Source organism: Lycorma delicatula, chromosome 4, assembly GCF_047948215.1.
Source record: "Lycorma delicatula isolate Av1 chromosome 4, ASM4794821v1, whole genome shotgun sequence".
Lineage (NCBI taxonomy): Eukaryota > Metazoa > Arthropoda > Insecta > Hemiptera > Fulgoridae > Lycorma > Lycorma delicatula.
The window spans coordinates 155507377-155528482 of NC_134458.1; the positions used below are offsets into that span (position 1 = coordinate 155507377).

At 26.3% G+C, this 21106-nt stretch overlaps 2 protein-coding genes across 3 annotated transcripts in view; one reads left to right on the top strand and one right to left on the bottom strand.

Annotated features, from left to right (window-relative positions):
- The window catches only part of Nos (Nitric oxide synthase), a 752676-nt gene that overhangs the window by 425385 nt on the left and 306185 nt on the right, over positions 1–21106 (top strand). The gene's annotated exons all lie outside the window — the stretch shown is intronic.
- The window catches only part of LOC142323217 (cilia- and flagella-associated protein 299-like), a 63427-nt gene continuing 51594 nt past the window's right edge, over positions 9274–21106 (bottom strand). The window contains exon 5 of the mRNA XM_075362570.1: positions 9274–9447. Within this exon, the coding sequence (XP_075218685.1) occupies positions 9274–9447 (174 nt within the window). The remainder of the gene's footprint in view (positions 9448–21106) is intronic.

The following is a 21106-nucleotide window of genomic DNA, read 5'->3' on the forward strand; positions in this document are numbered from 1 at the left end:
AAGCGACCTTATAACAACACACGCACATATTAAGAACGAAAAAGTACAACAACAATTTCGTTTATTATAGTATGATATCACAATTGTTGAAATGCTTTCCCTTCTGAAGTTCCGGGACATATGGTGCTGCTAAAACAACTCCTGAAAACAAGTGGAAATGTATCACGCGACTTTTTATTCTGCCTTCCACTTTCTTAACTCACGTAACACCCTCTAAGCGGACGCACACCCACACAGTTAATGAAAAATGAGTGCGTTGACTATATTTAAGGTTTTCTCTGTGTCTTTTTTTCTTTATGAACTAATATGACCTTTTATTTTTTTTCGTACTCTTGTTTTTATTTTTAACTGGAATTTGGCTTAAATGAACTTGTTATCCCAACCGTACACTTAACATCACTCTTTGTTTTAATCATAAGGAATTCCATTATATAATTAACATCATTATTTATAAAGAAAACAGCTTTCGTTAGTACCAGTTTACCTTAAAAAAAATCATACACATTGCAGCTATAAAAATTACTGGAACCACAGATAATGTAAATCAATAAAATTTGTAATATATCGCATTCTATGGTGTACAACGCATTACATATGCATTTTATCTTCACTCATCCGGTCTATTATTTTATAAATATCAAAAATATAAATTAATTTTAATCTTAAATAATCCTTACTAAAACCCACCGGGTTGGTCTAGTGGTGAACTCGTCATCGTATATCAGCCGATTTCGAAGTCCTCAGATTCAAATTGTAATAAAAAGCTAGTTCCTTTTATTCGGATTTGAATACTAGATCGTAGGTACCGATGTTCTTTGGTACTTGGATTTCAATAAACCACAGGGCTCAGGAATGGTCGGCCTGAGTTTGTTCAAGACTACACATTTATCGGTACAATTAAATTACACTGATCAGTCGCTAATGACTTTAATTGTTGATGCTACTACAAATAAAGGTATTAAAAAAATTCCATAATGAATTAATTTTCAAACCAAAAATTAGGATATATTTTCATATTTACAAATACGACTGTTTTATCTAAGATATTTATTATGGAAGGTCGTACGTATATTTAAGAATAAATTCACTGAAAATTAAATTTCAAAAGATGTTGTTTTTAGACTTCAGAAATTTTAATCAATATTAATTTTATTATAAGTAAAAAATATCACTAATATATTTATTTATAAATAGTTTTTTGAACCATTTTTTTTTTCTTGAGCCGAATTCATCTATGATTCTATTAATCTTCTTATTTAAATTTAAAAAAAAAACTTTATTTTTTCCGTTAATTTTTTTTACTTTTCTTACCTGTTTAAGATTAACTCACATGTGTGTAAATTTGATACACACTGAAGATTTCATCCAGTCTATGTGAATCAAATTGTCCTATTAGGTTGTTTCCATAGAAGCCATGCTAAAACCGATAAATTTTCTGTCAGCCCATTTTTTTTTTCTTTAATTATGTTCAAATAATTAAAAAAATACTTAAATTTTATCTTTTCAATTGTTCGGTAAGTGATAAAGGCGTGCATAAAATATATACACACGAGTTGTGGAAAAATCATTTTTATGTTGTAATATTGATGAATAAATGAGGATGATACTTTTATTACACTAACTCTTTAAAAAAAACATCAGAACACCACTTAAAAGTAATAAAGAAAAGGATGAAAACATATTATAAAAAAGAATACAAAAAATAAGTAAAAAAGTCTTTTAACATTATTTTTTGATCATACAAACTAATCATTCACATTTTAATCTAATTTCTTAAGTGATTTATGAATTTTCAGAAAGTACAAACCATAAACATAGATTTCTCACTACAAGCTGAACAGTTAAACTGCACTTGAGGTGTTTTCTGTAAAGCAAAATTTAGGTTGTATTTTTTTTAAACGTAACCTAATAAGCTACATTTATTTATATCACTTAAATCCATGCACACTTTAATAACAAATTTTAAGTTAATATATAATACATTAACTTATATTACAAAGTGAAAAAAGAATGATGAAATAATTTACCGAGGAAAAAAGTATTGGTTGATTTTATAAATAAATAAGCTTTATTCCCTGGTTTTGGCCTTTTTTAAATATTGTCCGAACCGATTTTCTTCAAATTTGGCTCAAGTGTTTCATATTCATTTTTTTTTAAATTTGTTAAGAGAATGGGGGGATATAGTGATAAAATCGATTTCAATTTTCTTCAGAGGCTTTTTAGAGAAAACGTTACTAAAGCAAATCTGTAACCTACAGTGCAAATATAAATAATCCAATTTTTTTTCAAATAATCAACCCTCACCTCTTAAAATTAAAATATATTTTTTTTCGTTCTTTTCCTCTTATCTCCCTTCGGTTTAAAAATTTTTCAAAAATATTTTGAGATATCAATAAATGACTACAATTTTTTATTTATTGTAGCGTATCCGGGAAAGTCGTGCAGTATTTTTCTAGCTTTTTTTATTCAGTTTATCAATGAATAAACTTCTTTTATTTTCGCTTTACTATTGGTCGAAGAACACATAACCTTTGCAATAATAATTAGATGACTTATTTAACAGAGCAATTCATTTTTTAAATTTAGGTAAACATCATTAAAAAATTTTAATCTACTATACCTGTTAAACATCTGTTCAATAGTGAAACATTAAAAAAAATAGAATTTAACAAATTTTCCTAACTTAAAACAATCTATTTTTTAGTATGAAACTACTGTTTGAGGTGTACTATAGGCCACTTTTGAAACAACTATGAAAAATTTTAAATGGCCACTACTAGGATTAGGGATTTTGTGACCCAAAGTTGTTTATTTTTATTTTATAATGCAATTAGCATTGAAAAATGATATATCAAAAAAATCGAAAAAATATTATATCACATTATAAATTGATTTCACATTATAAACTTATATCACATTAAAAAATGTTGTAATGTAACTATATCACATTATAAATGATTAAATTTTTTTTAAATTTATAAAATAATTTAAAATAAATCATTTTAAAATGATATATCACTACGCTGTCCTTTTCTTTTAAATTTTTTGAGTTGGCCTTTCCCTGGGTGGACGTTTTAGATTTAATTGTCTCATCTCAGTTTGTCTTCTTGTGATCTATTCTCTTTTGCCCATTTTCCTGTTTTCTGATTATATTTATTGCTCAAATCTTGCCTCATTTTGAAAATGAAAACATATTTTGATTTTACAAAAAGTTACACAAACCTTACAACAAGTATTTTATTTAAAACGATTAAGAATCTGTTTTGCTAAAGTTTAATTTCCATATTTATATTATTTTCAACTAAAATCTATCATGGTTTCGTTTCATTGAAGTTTCATGCGTACACTTCTACCCTTTTTAAAATTCATAAGACGTATTCAAATAAAAAAAAAGAAACAAGTAAAAAACCGTACTAGCGCAATCCTAATCAAGTATTAATTGTTTTTTTTTAAATTTTTTTTTATTATTATTTTTTTTTAATTTCTCGAAGTATTTTGATTAGCTAGTCCAAATGTATTAAAAGACGATTAAATAATTATATAATTCGGTTCGTATGCACGAGTGTATATGCTAACTAACTTCTGTTTGTCTACATATCTGAAAAACAGTTTAATCATATAAAATTGTATCCGGTAGCTTATATACTATGAAAATTAATTATTTTATTATTATTAAACAAGAATAATAATACTACTCGTAGTAGTAGCGTCTCGTAACTTTTAGCCATAAATTCCGGGTTCGAATCCCGATCATGGCATTTTTCACACTCTACGTTATTCAATATTATCCAGTCTTGAAATTATTATCGGTTATTAGCCTGTTTTTGTATAAATAAATAAGTAATTATTCTTATTACTTTTTTAATTGGAAAAACGTGAAAAGGGATAAAAATTATTAAAAAAATAGTAATAAAAGCAATAAATAAAATAATAATAAAAATAGTAAAAAAATAATAAACTTTTCTTTTTTTAATTTGGATAAATTTTCGTAAAATTTTACCCTCCTGTTATTTAAAAACAATTACATTTTGTAAATGTTACTATTATTCGAAAATAAATCAACATATCGAATTTTTAAAGTTATAAAGTCCAGTTGCCTACAAAGTATTCTCTAAACGTTTACTGAACAAAATCGAAGAAACTTTAGATAAGGGATTAAGTGAATTTCAGGGTGAATTCAGAAAGGGCAGATCCTGCTCAAAACAAATATTTCTTCTAAAATCAATTATATTACACAGAATGCTGAACTTTAAAGACATAGTTGTAATATTTGTCGATTTTAAAAAAGCATTTAACTCTGTTGATAAAGAAACTTTAGACAAATAATTCAAGAATTTGATGTTAAAGCAAAATTAGATGACCTATTACATGAAACTCTCACAAATAACACCAAATTTAAATTCCCGTTAGAAAATTCTAAACCCTTTGAAATAAAAACAGGCGTTAGGCAGGGTGATGGTTTATCACTGCTTCTCTTTAATTGTGTTTTTGAAAAAGTACTAAGAACTTGGAATGAGAAAATAAAAGAATGTAATGTGTTACCGATAAAATTGGGGAGGAAGAGTTAATGTATTAAAGTAAACCGCCTAACATTTGCAGACGATTATGCCATACTTTTCGAATATCTAACAGACGCGGCAACACAAATTAAGAAATAGTTAGTGAAACAAGTTTAAGAATTTCGGCAGAAAAAACTAAATTTACTTCCAACATTAATAGAGGGCAAAGATTTTTTTGTTAACAAATATTTGTCACAAAGAAACGGTTGAAAAATTTAAATATCTTTTTTTTTCTTGTCTTCAGTCATTTGACTGGTTTGATATAGCTCTACAAGATTCCCTATCTAGTGCTAGTCGTTTCATTTCGGTATACCTCCTACACCTAACATCCTTAACAATTTGTTTTACATATTCCAAACGTTGCCTGCCTGCACAATTTTTTCCTTCTACCTGTCCCTCCAATATTAAACAGACTATTCAAGGATGCCTTAATATGTGGCCTATAAGTTTGTCACTTCTTTTAACTATATTTTTCCAAATGCTTCTTTCTTCATCGATTTGCCGCAACACCTCTTCATTTGTCACTTTATCCACCCATCCGATTTTTAACATTCTCCTATAGCACCGCATTTCAAAAGCTTCTAATCTTTTCTTTTCAGGTACTCCGATCGTCCAAGTTTCACTTCCATATAAAGCGACGCTCCAAACATATACTTTCAAAAATCTTTTCCTGACATTTAAATTAATTTTTTATGTAAAAAATTATATTTCTGACTGAAGGCTCGTTTTGCCTGTGCTATTCGGCATTTTATATCGCTCCTGCTTCGTCCATCTTTAGTAATTCTACTCCCCAGATAACAAAATTCTTCTACCTCCATAATCTTTTCTCCTCCTATTTTTATATTCAATGGTCCATCTTCGTTATTTCTACTAAATTTCATTACTTTCGTTTTGTTCTTGTTTATTTTCATGCGGTAGTTCTTGCGTAGGACTTCATCCTACGCAATGCCATTCATTGTTCCTTCTAAATCCTTTTTACTCTCAGCTAGAATTACTATATCATCAGCAAATCGTATCATCTTTATTTTTTTCACCTTGTACTGTTACTCCGGATCTAAACTGTTCTTTAACATCATTAACTGCTAGTTCCATGTAAAGATTAAAAATTAACGGGGATAGGGAACATCCTTGTCGGACTCCCTTTCTTATCACGGCTTCTTTCTTATGTTCTTCAATTATTACTGGTACTGTTTGGTTCCTGTAAATGTTAGCAATCGTTCTTCTATCTATGTATTTGAACTCTAATTTTTTTAAAATGCTGAATATTTTATTCCAGTCTACTTTATCGAATGCCTTTTCTAGGTCTATAAATGTCAAGTATGTTGGTTTGTTTTTCTTTAATCTTCGTTCTATTATTAATCTGAGGCCTAAAATTGCTTCCCTTGTCCCTATACCTTTTTTGAAACCAAATTGGTCTTCTCCTAACACTTCTTCCACCCTCCTCTCAATTCTTCACACCAGTGTGTATAATCCATCAATCGCTTCCTCACCTGCACTGTGCAGTAATTCTACAGGTATTCCGTCTATTCCAGGAGCCTTTCTGTCATTCAAATTTTTTAATGCTCTCTTAAATTTAGATCTCAGTATTGTTTCTCCTCTTTCATTCTCTTCGACTTCCTCTTCTTCCTGAATAACACCATTTTCTAATTCATTTCCTCCGTATAACACTTCAATATATTTCACCCACCTATCGACTTTGCCTTTAGTATTATAAATCGGTGTACCATCTTTGTTTAACACATTATTAGATTTTAATTTATCTACCCCAAAATTTTCCTTAACTTTCCTGAATGCTTCGTCTATTTTACCATTGTTCATTTCTCTTTCCACTTCTGAACACTTTTCTTTCATCCACTCTTCTTTCGCTAGTTTGCACTTCCTGTTTATAGTATTTCTTAATTGTCGATAGTTCCTTATTGTTAGATTTTTTGGTTACTATATAAGTGGAATTTCTCTAAATTACGTGTATTATAATGATTGTAAGAAATATCTAAAATTCTTAAATATTAATTTCTCAAACATGGTACCGTTGATATGGTTAAATAAATAAATTAACAATTAATATAATCAGCACGTTCACACGTTCTCTAGATCTTTCAGCTTACTTGGAAGCCATCATCAGGAGTTAAAATTAATGCATTAAAGTCAATGTTTAAAAATAATAGTTAAAATTTAAACAGTCATAACTGTCGCGGTCCTAATAGTTTATTCAAATGATATTCTACTAGGATACTCTCTTTAGTATACTAGTATGACCGCGACAGTCATGGCTGTTTTTAAATTTTAACTATTATTTTTAAACTTTGACTTTAATACATTAATTTTAACTCCTGATGATAACTTCCAAGCCGAAAGATCTAGAGAACGTTTCAACGTGCTGGTAAGGAGGATTATAATAATTCTTAATTTATTTTTATGTATGTATTTGGATTGGAAGTATGACCATTATCTAAAATATGTTTAGAAAATTTAGAATTTTCAGATTTATTGTTTTTAATATTATCAGTGTGTATTCTTTTGCACGTATAGCAAATTTACGATTGGTTATACACACATATATCATATCGCAATTCTCACAATCCGGACTATATACCCCTGTTTGTTAATTTATTTAATTAATTTATTATTTTTTAGTGTAAACAGGTATTATATTAATATTTTTATAAAATTTTTCAATTTGTTGGTTATACGGAGTGTATTAATTTTTTATGTATATTTTTTTCAGTTTTAACTGGTAATAATTTTATATTGTTTATCTTATTATTTATTCTATTGTATAATTTTTTATAGTATTAATATTATAATCGTTTGTAAGGGCAATATTTTTAATAATTTCTATTTCGTCGTTTAAAGAACTTTGATCCTGTTTTAAATAATGAGTGGCTCTATATAAAAGTGTATTAAAAACTGCAAGTGCATAAATATATATATATATATATATATATATATATATATATATATATATATATATATATATATAATATATATATATATATATATATATATATATATATATCACTTATTTATTACTTTTAATTATTTTATTAAAATATACCAGCGAACCATGTGAAATTTATTAATTTGTACTGTTTAATAAGTTTTTACTAATTTATTTATAATGATTGATTCTATTTCTAGATAATTTTCAGTATTTAAATCACTGTTTCAATTGTAATTTACAATATAATATTTTTCTGCTACGTTTCGATCAGCTTTGTTTCCACATAAAAAGAAAACATAAGAAAATGTAATCATGTTTAGGGTATCCTCACATTGTTTTATTTATTTATTTTCTTTTTTTTTGACATTGGCTAACATATTCTTATGTAACTGAATAAAATACTGTCATTTCAGTAAAACGATTATTCAGATAATTATTTTTTGCAAATTTTTAATGATTATACAATACTATTCAAAACAAATATCTATACGTATACAATCTTATTGGAAATACTTCAACTTTTCACTGAAAACTCGATTAAAAATAAATAATTGCTTTTATGCAACAATTTTTTTTAATTTTTTTTTTTTGTAGACCAATGTAAACAGTATTAAGTCCATTTATGGGAAAGTCATTATACTACCTAGGTATTATGTTTTCATTATTCTTAATGCAGACAAAAATTTCAACTACTGCGTACTAAAAAGCTCGTTTTATTGTTTACCAGACAAATAAAGAAAAATAACGATCTTAAAATTCAGTATATTGAAATATTTAAAAATAAAAAATAAAAAATTATAAGAGTTAACTGTGGGAAAGATTTAAAACTTACCTTTTCTATTTAAAAAAACCTTTCAATGTTATTATTTTTATTTATATTTAATTTTATTAGTTTTTTGATGGACTCCTCCAATCCAACTCCCTTTCGAAATATAGTACAATTTTTTATATTCCACCGACTATTAGGCTAGATATTAAAGTGAAATAAAATGAGGGAAAGTGAAACTAAATTTGGAGTATATTACATTTCGCACAACAATATCTAAAAAATAAATCAGTTTTGAAAAAAATTGACCGAGGTTATATTTTCTTTTTATTAATTATTTTATTCAATTAAAAAGACAAATTTATCGGATGCGTAACTTTTTTTGATCCAATAATTTACTATTTCAAAAGTATTTCAGCAATTTATCAACCGATTTGAACAAATAAGCTGTCATTTTGTTAAATACATGTTTTAACATTTTATCTAACAAAACATTACTCGATAAAGTAATATTAACATAGCTATTAAATTATTTTAATGGTCACGATTTTAGAATCTTCATTTTTTTTTGTAGAATTTGGGTACTTGTGTGTACACCAAATTTCATCAATCCATTAGATATAAATTTATTGAAAAAATACAAAAACGTGGACAAAGAGAAAATAAAACGAGTGCATTTGATAAAATGAACATTTTCAGTTTGGTCAACACTTACTGGAACATTCTGTATATAATGAATTGTATTTGACGTTTATATAAATGAATTTACATAATTAGTATTTTATTACAAAATAAATACGATATAATTATTACATAAAAGAAACAAAATTAATAGATTTAATCAAATTATTTTAATGAAATTAATTAGTTTATAAATAACTTCATTGTTACAGACATTATATAACCTATAATAAACTATTATGGTAATATAAATAAAAATTTATTTCGTTTGTATTTATTTTTTCTTTTATTAAAATGTTAATCAGTTAAAAAAACATTATAAAACACTAGCACATTCTTCTAACTCTATGGTCGTATAATATAACACTTAAATATCTGTGACTACTAACACGTGTTCTTGATGTACTTGGACCAGGTGTTACTAAATTTGGATCAACGCTTAATATTAAATGATCCCAAACATTTTGAAATAATAAACCTCGTACCGGATCAAGTATTATCTGAAAACAAATAAATGAATTATTTTTTATATATTTTAAATTTAATATTGATTTTCTATTTTCTTAACTGTAATCGTATAACTTTCTCAAATTTTATCTATTTAAAATGTTTGCTTTTAAGTGCCTTAATAAAACCCTAAACTTGTTATCATTGTTAAATATTTATTACATATGCGTAAATTTACGTCTCGTCTGAATTATAATGTCACCTTTTGGTTGGGGGGGGCCTCAAAAATTCAGAACGAATTTTTATGATACAAAACTAAGCTATCAGGATACATATATAATGAATTACCTTAGCTGAAATTTAAAAAAAAAAAGTAAAAATAATATTTAAAAAAATAAATATATTAATTTATCTTTGTGATTATGAATTATGAGTGCACATCCTTTGCTAAAAATAATAATCACTTGTTGTTAAAAAATAACAACATCCACCTTTACCACCTTTACCAAATCAAACAGAACGTTTCATGTAATATACAATACTTTGGCTTACAGGAAACGACAGTGTTATACTTCCGTTGCAATTTTTTATAAATGATCAAGTCATTTAAAAAGTCCTTCCATTAATTTATTTAAAATAAAATTAGAATATTTTCTTTTAAAGGAAAAAAATATTACTACATCAGTAAATATTTAAATAATAATAATAATTAGAAAATGAAAGAAAACTCTGAATTTTCTGGATCCCGTTCAATTTATTAATAAATATGTGTTCAAATAATTTTCACTAACATCTTTTGAATTATAAATTAATTTGTTGCTATTATCAAAATTCTGTTCAGAGTACAACGCGCAACATACATTCGATTAACGTAGTAGACCCTACACACAACCAAATTAAAACTCACTCACCACTGTGATTCTCTACATTTGGACGTATGAAAAATACACAAATACAAAGTCAACATAACCTCAGATTGATGTTACGCGTTGTCTGTAGTCGACCTTAAATTGAGCGTAACTAAAGAACGACTCAACCAATCTTCATCAAAATTGTCACACGTACAATTTCAGATGCACTTCTTCATTATATCTAAATTTCAATAAAATTGGTCTAATAGTTTCGAAGGTTTTCGAACCAACAATTTTATATATGTATGTATGTGTAAAAAACTACATTTCTTTAATACTGAATTTGTTGGGCTGTGCGTATTGACCGTAGTAGTAGTGACCGGCTTACACGGTAGAGGGGGGCTAAGGTTGGAAAAATCCATGTATGGATTAAATGTAATCATGTGTGATATAAAGTAAATATAACAAACTAATTTACAAGGATTGTTAAAAAAGGAATCGACTAATTAAAGAATAAATTTTAAATGTCATTTCTTTGTTTACAGGTGAGAATTTGTGTAAATAGTATAAATAGATTTTAAGATTAATAAAGATAAAACTTTGTTTACAAAACAACGTGTTTATTTGCTTAAGTCGATTCCGGATAAAAAAAATATATATATGGAAATGACATTTTAAGTGAATGGTAACTTCGTACTTTTCATACTTCAAGACGTAAAGACAATTCATTTCCTCCCCCTAATCAACTACACGACCGAAAGTAATAACGTACTTTTCTTCGAAATTTCTGTAAAAAAAATCCCTTAATTTGTTAAATATTTAGCTTTTTAATATTATGAATATATAAACGAATTAGTTGTATTTTATAAACTTATTTATTTAAATCAAAAATTAAAAAAAAAAACAATGATTAGTTCATTACTGTAGGGTTTATTTAATAATAACACACGTTTGATAAATACCACGTTCATACGTATATACTACGATGTGTTTGCAGTCAATTGAGAGCTTAAATGCGGACTTTTATAGCTGCAGTAAAATATTTTACTGCTGGTTTTTATTATATATATTGTAGTCGTAAAAATCTGTTATGAGTTTTTCTTCGAAGTATTAACAATGTCCTTTACCCACTCATATACGTGGTCAATGAAAACGGCAATTTCTTTTTCCTTTCTTTTTTTAATATTTAAACTTTTTTTTAATATTCGTTAATATATTGTTCAAAATAATTTATAAAACGTTTTTTTTTTTTATTATTTTAACTCTAGTAAATGAAAAATAGTACATTCTCACGAATTTTATGGTTTTTGATGTAATGTAAAAGTAAATCAGAAATACGTTAGAATTTTCGTTTTTGTAAATATTTAACATTTATACTACACTGGCTTACGACGTAAAATGGTTCTTTTGTCAATATCAAATTTATCTTTGATAGAATCTGCAGAAAAAAAATTGATAGTGTTGGCTTCTATGCGTTACACCAAAGCATTCTCAATGAGTTAACCGAGTGTAACATTAATTTACATGTTAGAGTAAAATTAGTTGTAAGATATTTAAATGAAAATGTGTCTCGTTTTCTTTTCTCCAGTAACAACGAAAAATCCGTTTTGTAACTATAAATCCATGTATTTAGTCCTTATATCTTGAAAACCATATTTTTTTTAAGACAAATTTTTGTTTGGGTAAAGCTGTATCTTATGAGTAAACCAGAGAATTTGTTTGTCTGTTTGTTTGTTCTCGTATCACACGAGAACCAACCGACTGATTGTGCTTTCAAATTTTTAGGATACATTCGTGCTATCTCAGAAAAGGTTTTAAGGCTTAAACAGAGGCCCTAGCCCTCTTGAGGATGAAGTTGTGAATTAAAGATATCTATTAAATAAAAAAAGAGATTAACCTTTCTACTTCATTATTATCTTTCTATCTGAATCGCAAAAGAAATAAGTTATGTACTTTTCGTCGTCAAAGGTGTGCGACTACTACTATCTTATAGTTACTACTATCTTTTTTATAATTTAGCTTCTTTTTCAGGTTTCTATAAAGCCTGAATACTTTAATCATTTATCAGTATTATTCTCCCAGCCATAAGGGGAATGAATAGAGCGGGCATTCAGGGGCGGACCCCTCCTGGCCAGATGGTCGGGCAAGCAAAGCTAGTTATTCTATATGTATAGTTGACAAGTTAGTCGTACATAATAAAATAATTTAGGTTGATCAGTGGATATATATATATATATATATTTAATTCTAAATTTCGTAGTTTTATTTCGTGTAAATATTGAAAACTTCAGTTAACGATTGTTACAAAAATTACTTTGCTGAACTAATGAACGATATATGATAATATGACGTCATTTCACTCGACCTGATTACTTTTTCTTTTCGTTAGATTCTAACGAAAAACTTAGATTTTACTGCAGGACGATAGCTGCATTGTAGACAAAGTATACTTAAGGTACAAAATGAATAAACGTGATAACCCTTTAAACCCTTTTTGAACTGGTGGGTGTTCAGTACTTCATGAAATTTTCTTTCTTCCATAAAATAATAGAACGTGCATTATTTTCTTCTACTTAAGTTACTTTCCGTTTTACACTTAATTGTTTATAAATCAAATTGATGTTTTACAAACTTGTTTGTAACATTTATTTTATTAGTTTCTTCAGTTATTTACAGAAATCATAATTATGTTATCTGTTGCGATCGGGTTGGGTGAGAAACTCTCAATATAGATTTATGTAATTTTTTATAGTAAATTTTAAGTAAAATCTAGATTTTTCATCTTATATAAAAAAATTTTATTTAAATTATAAAAGTAAAAAAAAAACTATTTTTATAATTATTTTAATGTTTAAAATCTAAAATGTTGTTTTTTTTTTATTTATTTATTTTATTAATTAAGAAAGTTAATTTTTATTGGTGTACATTAATAAAATATGTTAATTCAGAAAAAAAGGTCATCTTTAATTTGTTCTATCAATATCTATGTTTCATTTATGTCTTGTAAAAATAACGTATCTATTTCAAAGTTCAAAAATTATAATTTTGAAAAAAAAAATTATTATCGTTTTGACACAGTGCTAAAAATCTGCATATTAATAGTAAAAATTATATCTGAAATAAATAGTTCATCTTTTTGTAGATACTAAATTATATAAGTACAGAAAAAAAAAACCTGTGAAGGATTTTCTCTGATCACTGTTGTCTCTACACTTCTTATGTAAACAAGTATATTGAATTGTTTTTTTTTTTTTTAGTGGAAAAAAAGAATTTTCCAACTGCTGTTGAAAAGGGTAGCACAATTTTGTGGTTTAAATAAAAAGTAACAATTGTTCACTTTCTGGTTACAATCAATCTTATTGCCATGTTATCTGAATTTATTGATCTAATCTAAAAGCAACGAAAAAAGAATTAGTTTCATGACATTTAGAAAAATTTCCTTTGGTTTATCGATTATACATTTTAGATATAATTTAGGTACGTTAATAATCGCAAATGTGGCATTAATTATTACGGTTGGGTTACTACTAAACACCTGATACCTATTAAGTACTTTTTGAGGTAATTCTATTTACGTTTACTCATTTTTTTCTAAAAATCAAATTATTGTAATTTATTATTTTTTGTAGATATTAAAATTCAATACTTAAGTAAATAGCAAATGGTTAATGTATCAATTTTATTTAGGTATTACATTTTTTTTTTTAAATCAGACAACACTACAGTTATGGTTTTATTTTCTAAAGTATATTCTCTCTCACTCTTACACACTCACTCTTTCGCGCGCGCGCGCGCGCGCACACACACACACTTTTACACATACACAAAATTAGATTAACTTTAATAATAAAACTGATGATTCAGTTAATTTGGTCGATTAACGTAACAACTTTACCTTAATTCTTTGTAATAAAAAAATGTAATTAATACGTGTAAAAAAATTAAAATAGCCCCAAAACAGTGAAATCAAAGCCTGATTTCTAATTTAAAAGATATATTTTTACTTGTAAGAAAAGTAATTTTAATCTTATAATAAACAGGAAGTTTTTAGTGAACAGATATATTTTTCAATTTATTTATATTATGAAGAATAAATAAATTTTATTGGATTTAATTTTATAAGATTCCGATAATTGTTTTACATCAAATAATTTTGAAAAAGATAAACTTCAAAAGTAATTTTTTTATCTGTTTACATAATTTTAAGTTATTTATTTTATTATTATTTATAAGTAATTTATTTTTTGAGTCTAATCATAAATTTTTATTTATCTACAAAACATAGTACACGGTTCCTTTTTTTTAAATTCCTGTATGATTTATTTCTTCACTCTTCTATCCTGAGGCAGATCTATTTATTTCTCCATTTATTTATGGAGAAATAATTTTGGTGTAATAAATTTCTTTTACTAATCCTTCAAAAATGTTTATTGTCTCATGCAGTTTTCATTGAAGGTGTAGCTCAGTAAATTTTAAAAAAATATTATTTGAGGTAAAAATTGCTACTTATATTTTACTTTCCTGACATCATAACATAATAAGGAAAGTATGATAATCAGTCAAAAAACTATGGGTTTTTAATTTCTTGAAGTTTCATAACCCAGGGACCTCAAAAAAAAAAAAAAATTAGTGGGTAATTTTCGTGTGTGTATATGAAAAATTTTTTTTTCGATTTTTGGGGAAGAGAAGAATTTGGGGGCAACTTTTTTTTAAATGGCAAGGTAAGCATGCACGTATGTATTGAGTTCATAGAGTTGGGTTGTATTTCCAAAGTTTGAGAAAATTGACCTCAAAGAAATCTACACCATCCCCGGATGATATTGACCCCAGACTTATACCAATAAATTACTGGTAAAAGGACAAATAAATTTTTTTGATAAAAGGTAAACACACTGGTATGTACAAAGTATGTATATAGTACTTTTTTATTTATTGTATATTTTTTTTGGTGAATTTTTTAAATATCTTTCTAAAAATAGTAGTAACTCAAGTTGCCCAAAAAACAATACTTTAGAAGCAATGTCCAGACGATCAAAGTTTAAAACATGGACTTTTTGAGTTTGAAAACTTTTTTTTAGTTTATTTAAAGTCTTAATAGCAATATTAACAATAAAATTTCATTATAGTTCACTCCAACATACAAAAAAATAAATCTTATGTAATATTTTATTGGTTGTATATTTTTCAGTGGAAATATTTTAGTTTCTTCCGTTTAACAAAGTTGGTGATTTTTTTCTTTGGGGAAGCAAAAAAATCAAAACTGTAGATTTAAATTATTTTTTACTTTTTTCAAGTATTATTATTTTTCCACCCTATACGATTAAATAACTAATGCCAGGAAAGCATAACTACTTTGGAGTGATATTTTTTTTTTTTTTTGCTAATCACAAAAAAAGTATCATAATAATTAATCTTTTTTTCTCATTAAGTTTTCTCAATTTTTTCAACGACCTTTTACTAAAATAAATTTCCAGATTATATATAAAACATTATCACTTTACTTTTTATAGGAAGCAATAAATAAGTATGATTTTTGCTCGAATTATTTTTATTCCTTTTTATCCATCTAATGTTAAGCTGTAAATGTTATGTTTTTAGTCAATTATTCATAAGCTGTAATGGCTGTTAATAAATAACTGTGTAACCAGATCGTTGCAGTTACATTATGTAATTCATTTACTTTATGCACGCATTTAGCAAATGACATATAAAAAGAAAAACAAGAAAAAAAATGGGTGTACACTGGTGTTAGAATGTCTGCGCAAGCCTTTTCATGTTAAATCATGATAATATTTGATCGTAAATTACATTGTTTTAATAAAATAGCGAAATTATTTTTGTTTATAAATTAAAGTAATAAACATTTAAAAATGTATAAAATTCTTAAATTTTATATAACGTAATTATATATTTTATTATTTAGAACACTTGGCTTAATAATTCTATAAACATTGAATCAATTTTTTCCGTGTTATATTATTCATTTGAAAGGAACTATTCTGGTTAAATTGAAATTTTTGCTTTGTGTTGAATAGAATACTAGGATTCTTTTGTTAAAATTTGTACGCTGGCTGTAGAGATAATAGCGAGATATCTCTTTTGTTCAATTTATTTAAATATCTCCTAAAGAAATAATAAGTGTGTTGAAAATTAATTCCGCATGCGAAAAATTTAGTTTTTAATTTCGAATTATCTTATTAAAAACCGAATTTAAAAATGAAATCGTAAAAATTTTATAAAATGAACGTTGGATAACTTATGTATTTCATATTATTCATGGTTTTTATTCTGTAATTAGATTTATCTTTTACGTCCTACTTTATGAACTAAATTATATATGACGTTAATTTTTAAATAACAGAATTTTCACAAATATAAACTGTATAAAATAAGTATTTTAAAATTTAAAAAAACTGAAAGTTTAAAAGGAAATCGGTGAAAAGATACTTTTCAATTCTTTTTAAATTTTAAAATCTGTTACAGTTCTAAAGACTAGATTTTTAAAACTATTACTTAATTCTTAAATTTAATACCATAAATTATTTAATAGAGAAAGATTTTCCATTTAAAAATTTCACTAATTTTATCTTTACATATCTGTATTATAAAGCAACTTGTCCTGTCTAATTGATTTGAAAACGTCCAGATAAAACTACTGCAGATAAATTAATGAAATTTTTATACATGTTCTTCTTACGGGTGTAAGTGCACATTAAGAAAGAATTTTTTGAAATTCCGATTAAAATGGAGTAACAATGAAATTTACTGTTTGTTTAATTTCTCTGTAACAAATGAAAATATCAACTTGATTTTTCGTTTGCGTAATCTTCGTGTGAAAAACCGGTTTCTAACTTTTTTGAAATCCCGAATTTAAATTTAATTTTTAAATTTGGATTTAATTTTTTCCCCGGATATTTTTTTTAATTTCTCGGTAGCAAATTAAGAAATCAACTTCTGTAATTTTTATTTACATCTAACATTTCATTTTTAATATCTAAAATCCAATTTCTAGAGTTTTCGAAATTCGACCTTGAAAGAAGTGAAGGAAGGGAAAAAATGTTTAATAACGAATAAAAATTTTCTCTATTTCCGACTACACTAAACGAGATATTGATTAAACTGGGGCTTGCAAATACTCTTCAGATAAATATCTAAAAACCATCTTGGGTTTTTTTTTAATTTCGATATTTTAAGTGGTGTGACGGTGTACGGCGCGGCGGCTCAACCAACACAACCATTGCCTCTATTACTGTACGTGCGACGCGACTGGATGCACCTCCCTCCGATTATTTGACTAAAAAACATAAAATAAAAAAATAAAATGAGAAACGAAGTACGGTCACCCGACCAACATCACGTGTTGGTTGGGTAACGCTAAGAACCAGGCAAAATACATCTTTACCCGTACAAAGAATATTGTTCAAAAAACACTGAAACACTGAAAAAAATAAATAAATAAATAAAATTTAATAATACTGCTACCTAAAAACTATTTACTTTTCGGAATAAGACCACATTTAAAATTATCTGTGAAAAGTACCGAATAAACGCCATTTTGGTTTTTTTTTTATCCTGAGTTACGTTGTGTAATTCAGGCTTCAGGTTAAGTTTTTACGACATAATTTTTGAATTTAATGCCCTTTAGAATAATTTCATAATCCTGTCCTTTTTTTGGGCTGGGGTATTGTGGTTTCATACTAAAATATTGCTAGTTTTAAAGTAGAAGTCCTTACTAGATTTCTTTTTTCCATCTTCAAAGCTTGTAAAGTTATTTAAGGATTTCATAATATACAATACCTCTATATATACACCTTGTATGTGTGTGTTTGTGTGCCTGCATTGCATTTTGTCTTTTATCTGATGAAAGTGTTGACGTCGAAACTTAAAATTTAATCAGATAACTTCAATAAATAAGGAATTTATTAAATTTAAAAAAAAGCCGTCGAATGATGGAGAGAATTGATGACTGAGGTAAGGACTTTCATTTCTCTATAAAAACATCCAAAGAGTAAAATTTTCTTCTTGCCTTTTATTCCTTCTTACACAGCAAATATTTGCACATTTTTTTCTTTCAAAAAACTACCCTCTCTTCCTTCAATGATAATTTCAATAAATGCTAATTTTTAATAATTCTATTATGGTTTAATAGTTAATTATCTTTATAAAATATGTTTTACGTTTGAATAAGTCTTATTTTTACGAAGGTTTTTTTAAAGGAATTGGGGGGTATAAAAAAACAACAATTATCATAAAAAAAAAAACAAAAATTATATTCAAATAACCGAACCGCATTAAAGTAAATGATTAAAATGTTATATATGATGGTTTCTATAGTTGGAAGATGCTGCTGAATTTTTAAAAATAATTTCGCAGAGGGAACTTTTTTCCTTATTTATTTCTTCTTAGTTATTTAAATAAAAACAACAAAAAACCACCACCTCTTCAAAACATTTGAAATATATAAATTTTAATGTAAACTGATTTTTTTTACTAATTCAGTTGTAATTAAATAATTAATTTATAATTTATGGGTGCTAAATTCTTAATTTGATGAACATTTTTAAATAAGTAAATGGATTAATGAATTTTAGTTACTGCTTCATCTCGTTAATATTGAAACTTGTAAGTTGGTATTCCGACTTCAAAATTATGTTACTATTTATCGTCGTAACATGATTTTGAAGTCACATTTTTTATTTAATAATAATATCTTCCCCTCTCATAAAGCCGAAAAATGTATTAAACTTGTTGCCGATTTTATCAAATTTATTCATTCGATATCATAATCTGTTTAGCAGTGAAAGCTATCCTTATTTTTCTCTGTATCCATTTCAGTTTATTTTATCTTTTGAGATGGTTTTCCCGATATTGTATTACATGCATTGTTATACCATTGGATTTATCACTTCTCATTTTCTTGTTATATTGTTTATCTCCTTTTCTTTTAGTCATATTCGAGCACGCACACGTATACATACACAAAAATCCTTTTATGTTTTCAAATGTTATATCTTTTGATTATTATTATTATTATTATTATTATTATTATTATTATTATTATTATTACAATAGTGATTTATATTTGGGTAAAAAAAAAATTGAATTTTTATATATATACATGTTCATATATTATCTTTATATATGTAATGTTTATTAGATACAAAAAGAATAACACGATTTTCTGTCCATTTTACGTCTGTTTTTCTTCAATAAAAATCCGATTTTTTAAAAGTTTTTATTTAATTTTTATTCCCTGTATTTACATTAATTTTCTCGGGATTAAATTCTCTATATGTTCTGTTACTAAACTTTTAGTATTTATTAGTCATTTAACAAAGATATTGCACTACAAATGTAAAAAAAAAACTTTCTTTTCAACACCGAAATTTGTACTTTACGTCGGATATCTTAAAAACTACTGGAATTACCGTTCTGGGACCTATTTTATCCTATTTAAAAGATAAAATTACGTAATAAATCACTTACTTTGCTCCTTAATTTGGGTCCAAAAAGTTACACTAGGGGTCCTTTTATTAGAAGAGCTGAAATCCGGGCGAAATCTTTCGCTAGCCGTAACTCGAAATCAAAACGTTTCCAGATCTATGTTTATATAAAACTTTTTCATTATTTTCACCAATAGAACATGTTCTGAAAGCTCCTCCGTTTCTTCGTGGGATATTCTGTATATAGAGTACAAATATTGAACCTATGTAGTTGATTAGCCGCTGAAGTAATTAATGTTTACTTAAAAAATTCTATGCCTCCTTGATTTTTAAGTTATTCGTTTTCGATCTTTCAATCGTACATAATAAAAAAAAACTAAGTCAGTGGGCTCTTTTTGGATATGTAATAATAGATACTTGAATTTTTACGTAATAAACTAATATAAAAAGCTTTATAACAATTTTAACCAATTCTTATTTAAAGTTTATTTATATATTTATAAACTTATTTTTATAGATTGCTCCAGGTCTCATTATTAGATAAGATATTAGGCCAGGTCTCCAGGCCTCGTTATTAGATAAGAGTATCAGTTTAAATGACGTCACTTATTTTGGATTATTTGACTAAATTTTTAATTTACTTACTTTTTACTTTCCCGGGTATAGCTTTAGTTATAACGGTAGGTATAAAGATCGGTCAAAAAAATTATCTTTTTATTTTTTGTGACATAAGTAGACATTTTAAAAAAATATTTAATTAAACTGTAAATAATATGCGAAAAATCCTTTTATTTGAATGTTCCTAACTGCAAAAAATGTATTTTTGTTAAACGAACGTTTGTGCGTATGTAGTATGTATGTTGGCCTATATTTGGTCTGGACCCCGTTGACCGATTTTCTTCTAACTCGGTAGGCAGGTTCTATCTTCGAGGTAAAAGAATGTCTTGAACAAAATTGGGAAAAGGGGTGGGAGTGATTTGGTCGAAATAAAATTTTCCATTTTTACTTTAGGCTCTTTAGCAAAAAACCTTTTTTAAAAATAAAAATAAAAATAAAAAGTTTTTTATCAAGATCACAAATTTCAAAAAAATGTTTAACAAATATAAGTATACATTTATATTCGTTTTATATCAAAAAATTACTTTTATGTAATTTTCCTTTTTTATTTAAATCTCGCTTCAGAAAAGAAATTAATGGGAGTTATTTGGATTTATATTTTCTACATTTATTTTTATTTGATTTACGGTTAGTCGATTTGATTGTTGTATTGATATACTTTTTTCTTTAAAATTATCTATTCGTTTGAACTATTGGGTGTTCTATTAATACAAATCATCGATCCAATTGCTGTAGCGACACTAGTGGCAATTGATTCAGAACGAAAGGAAGATGTTGATACAGTGTATCATCAACTTACT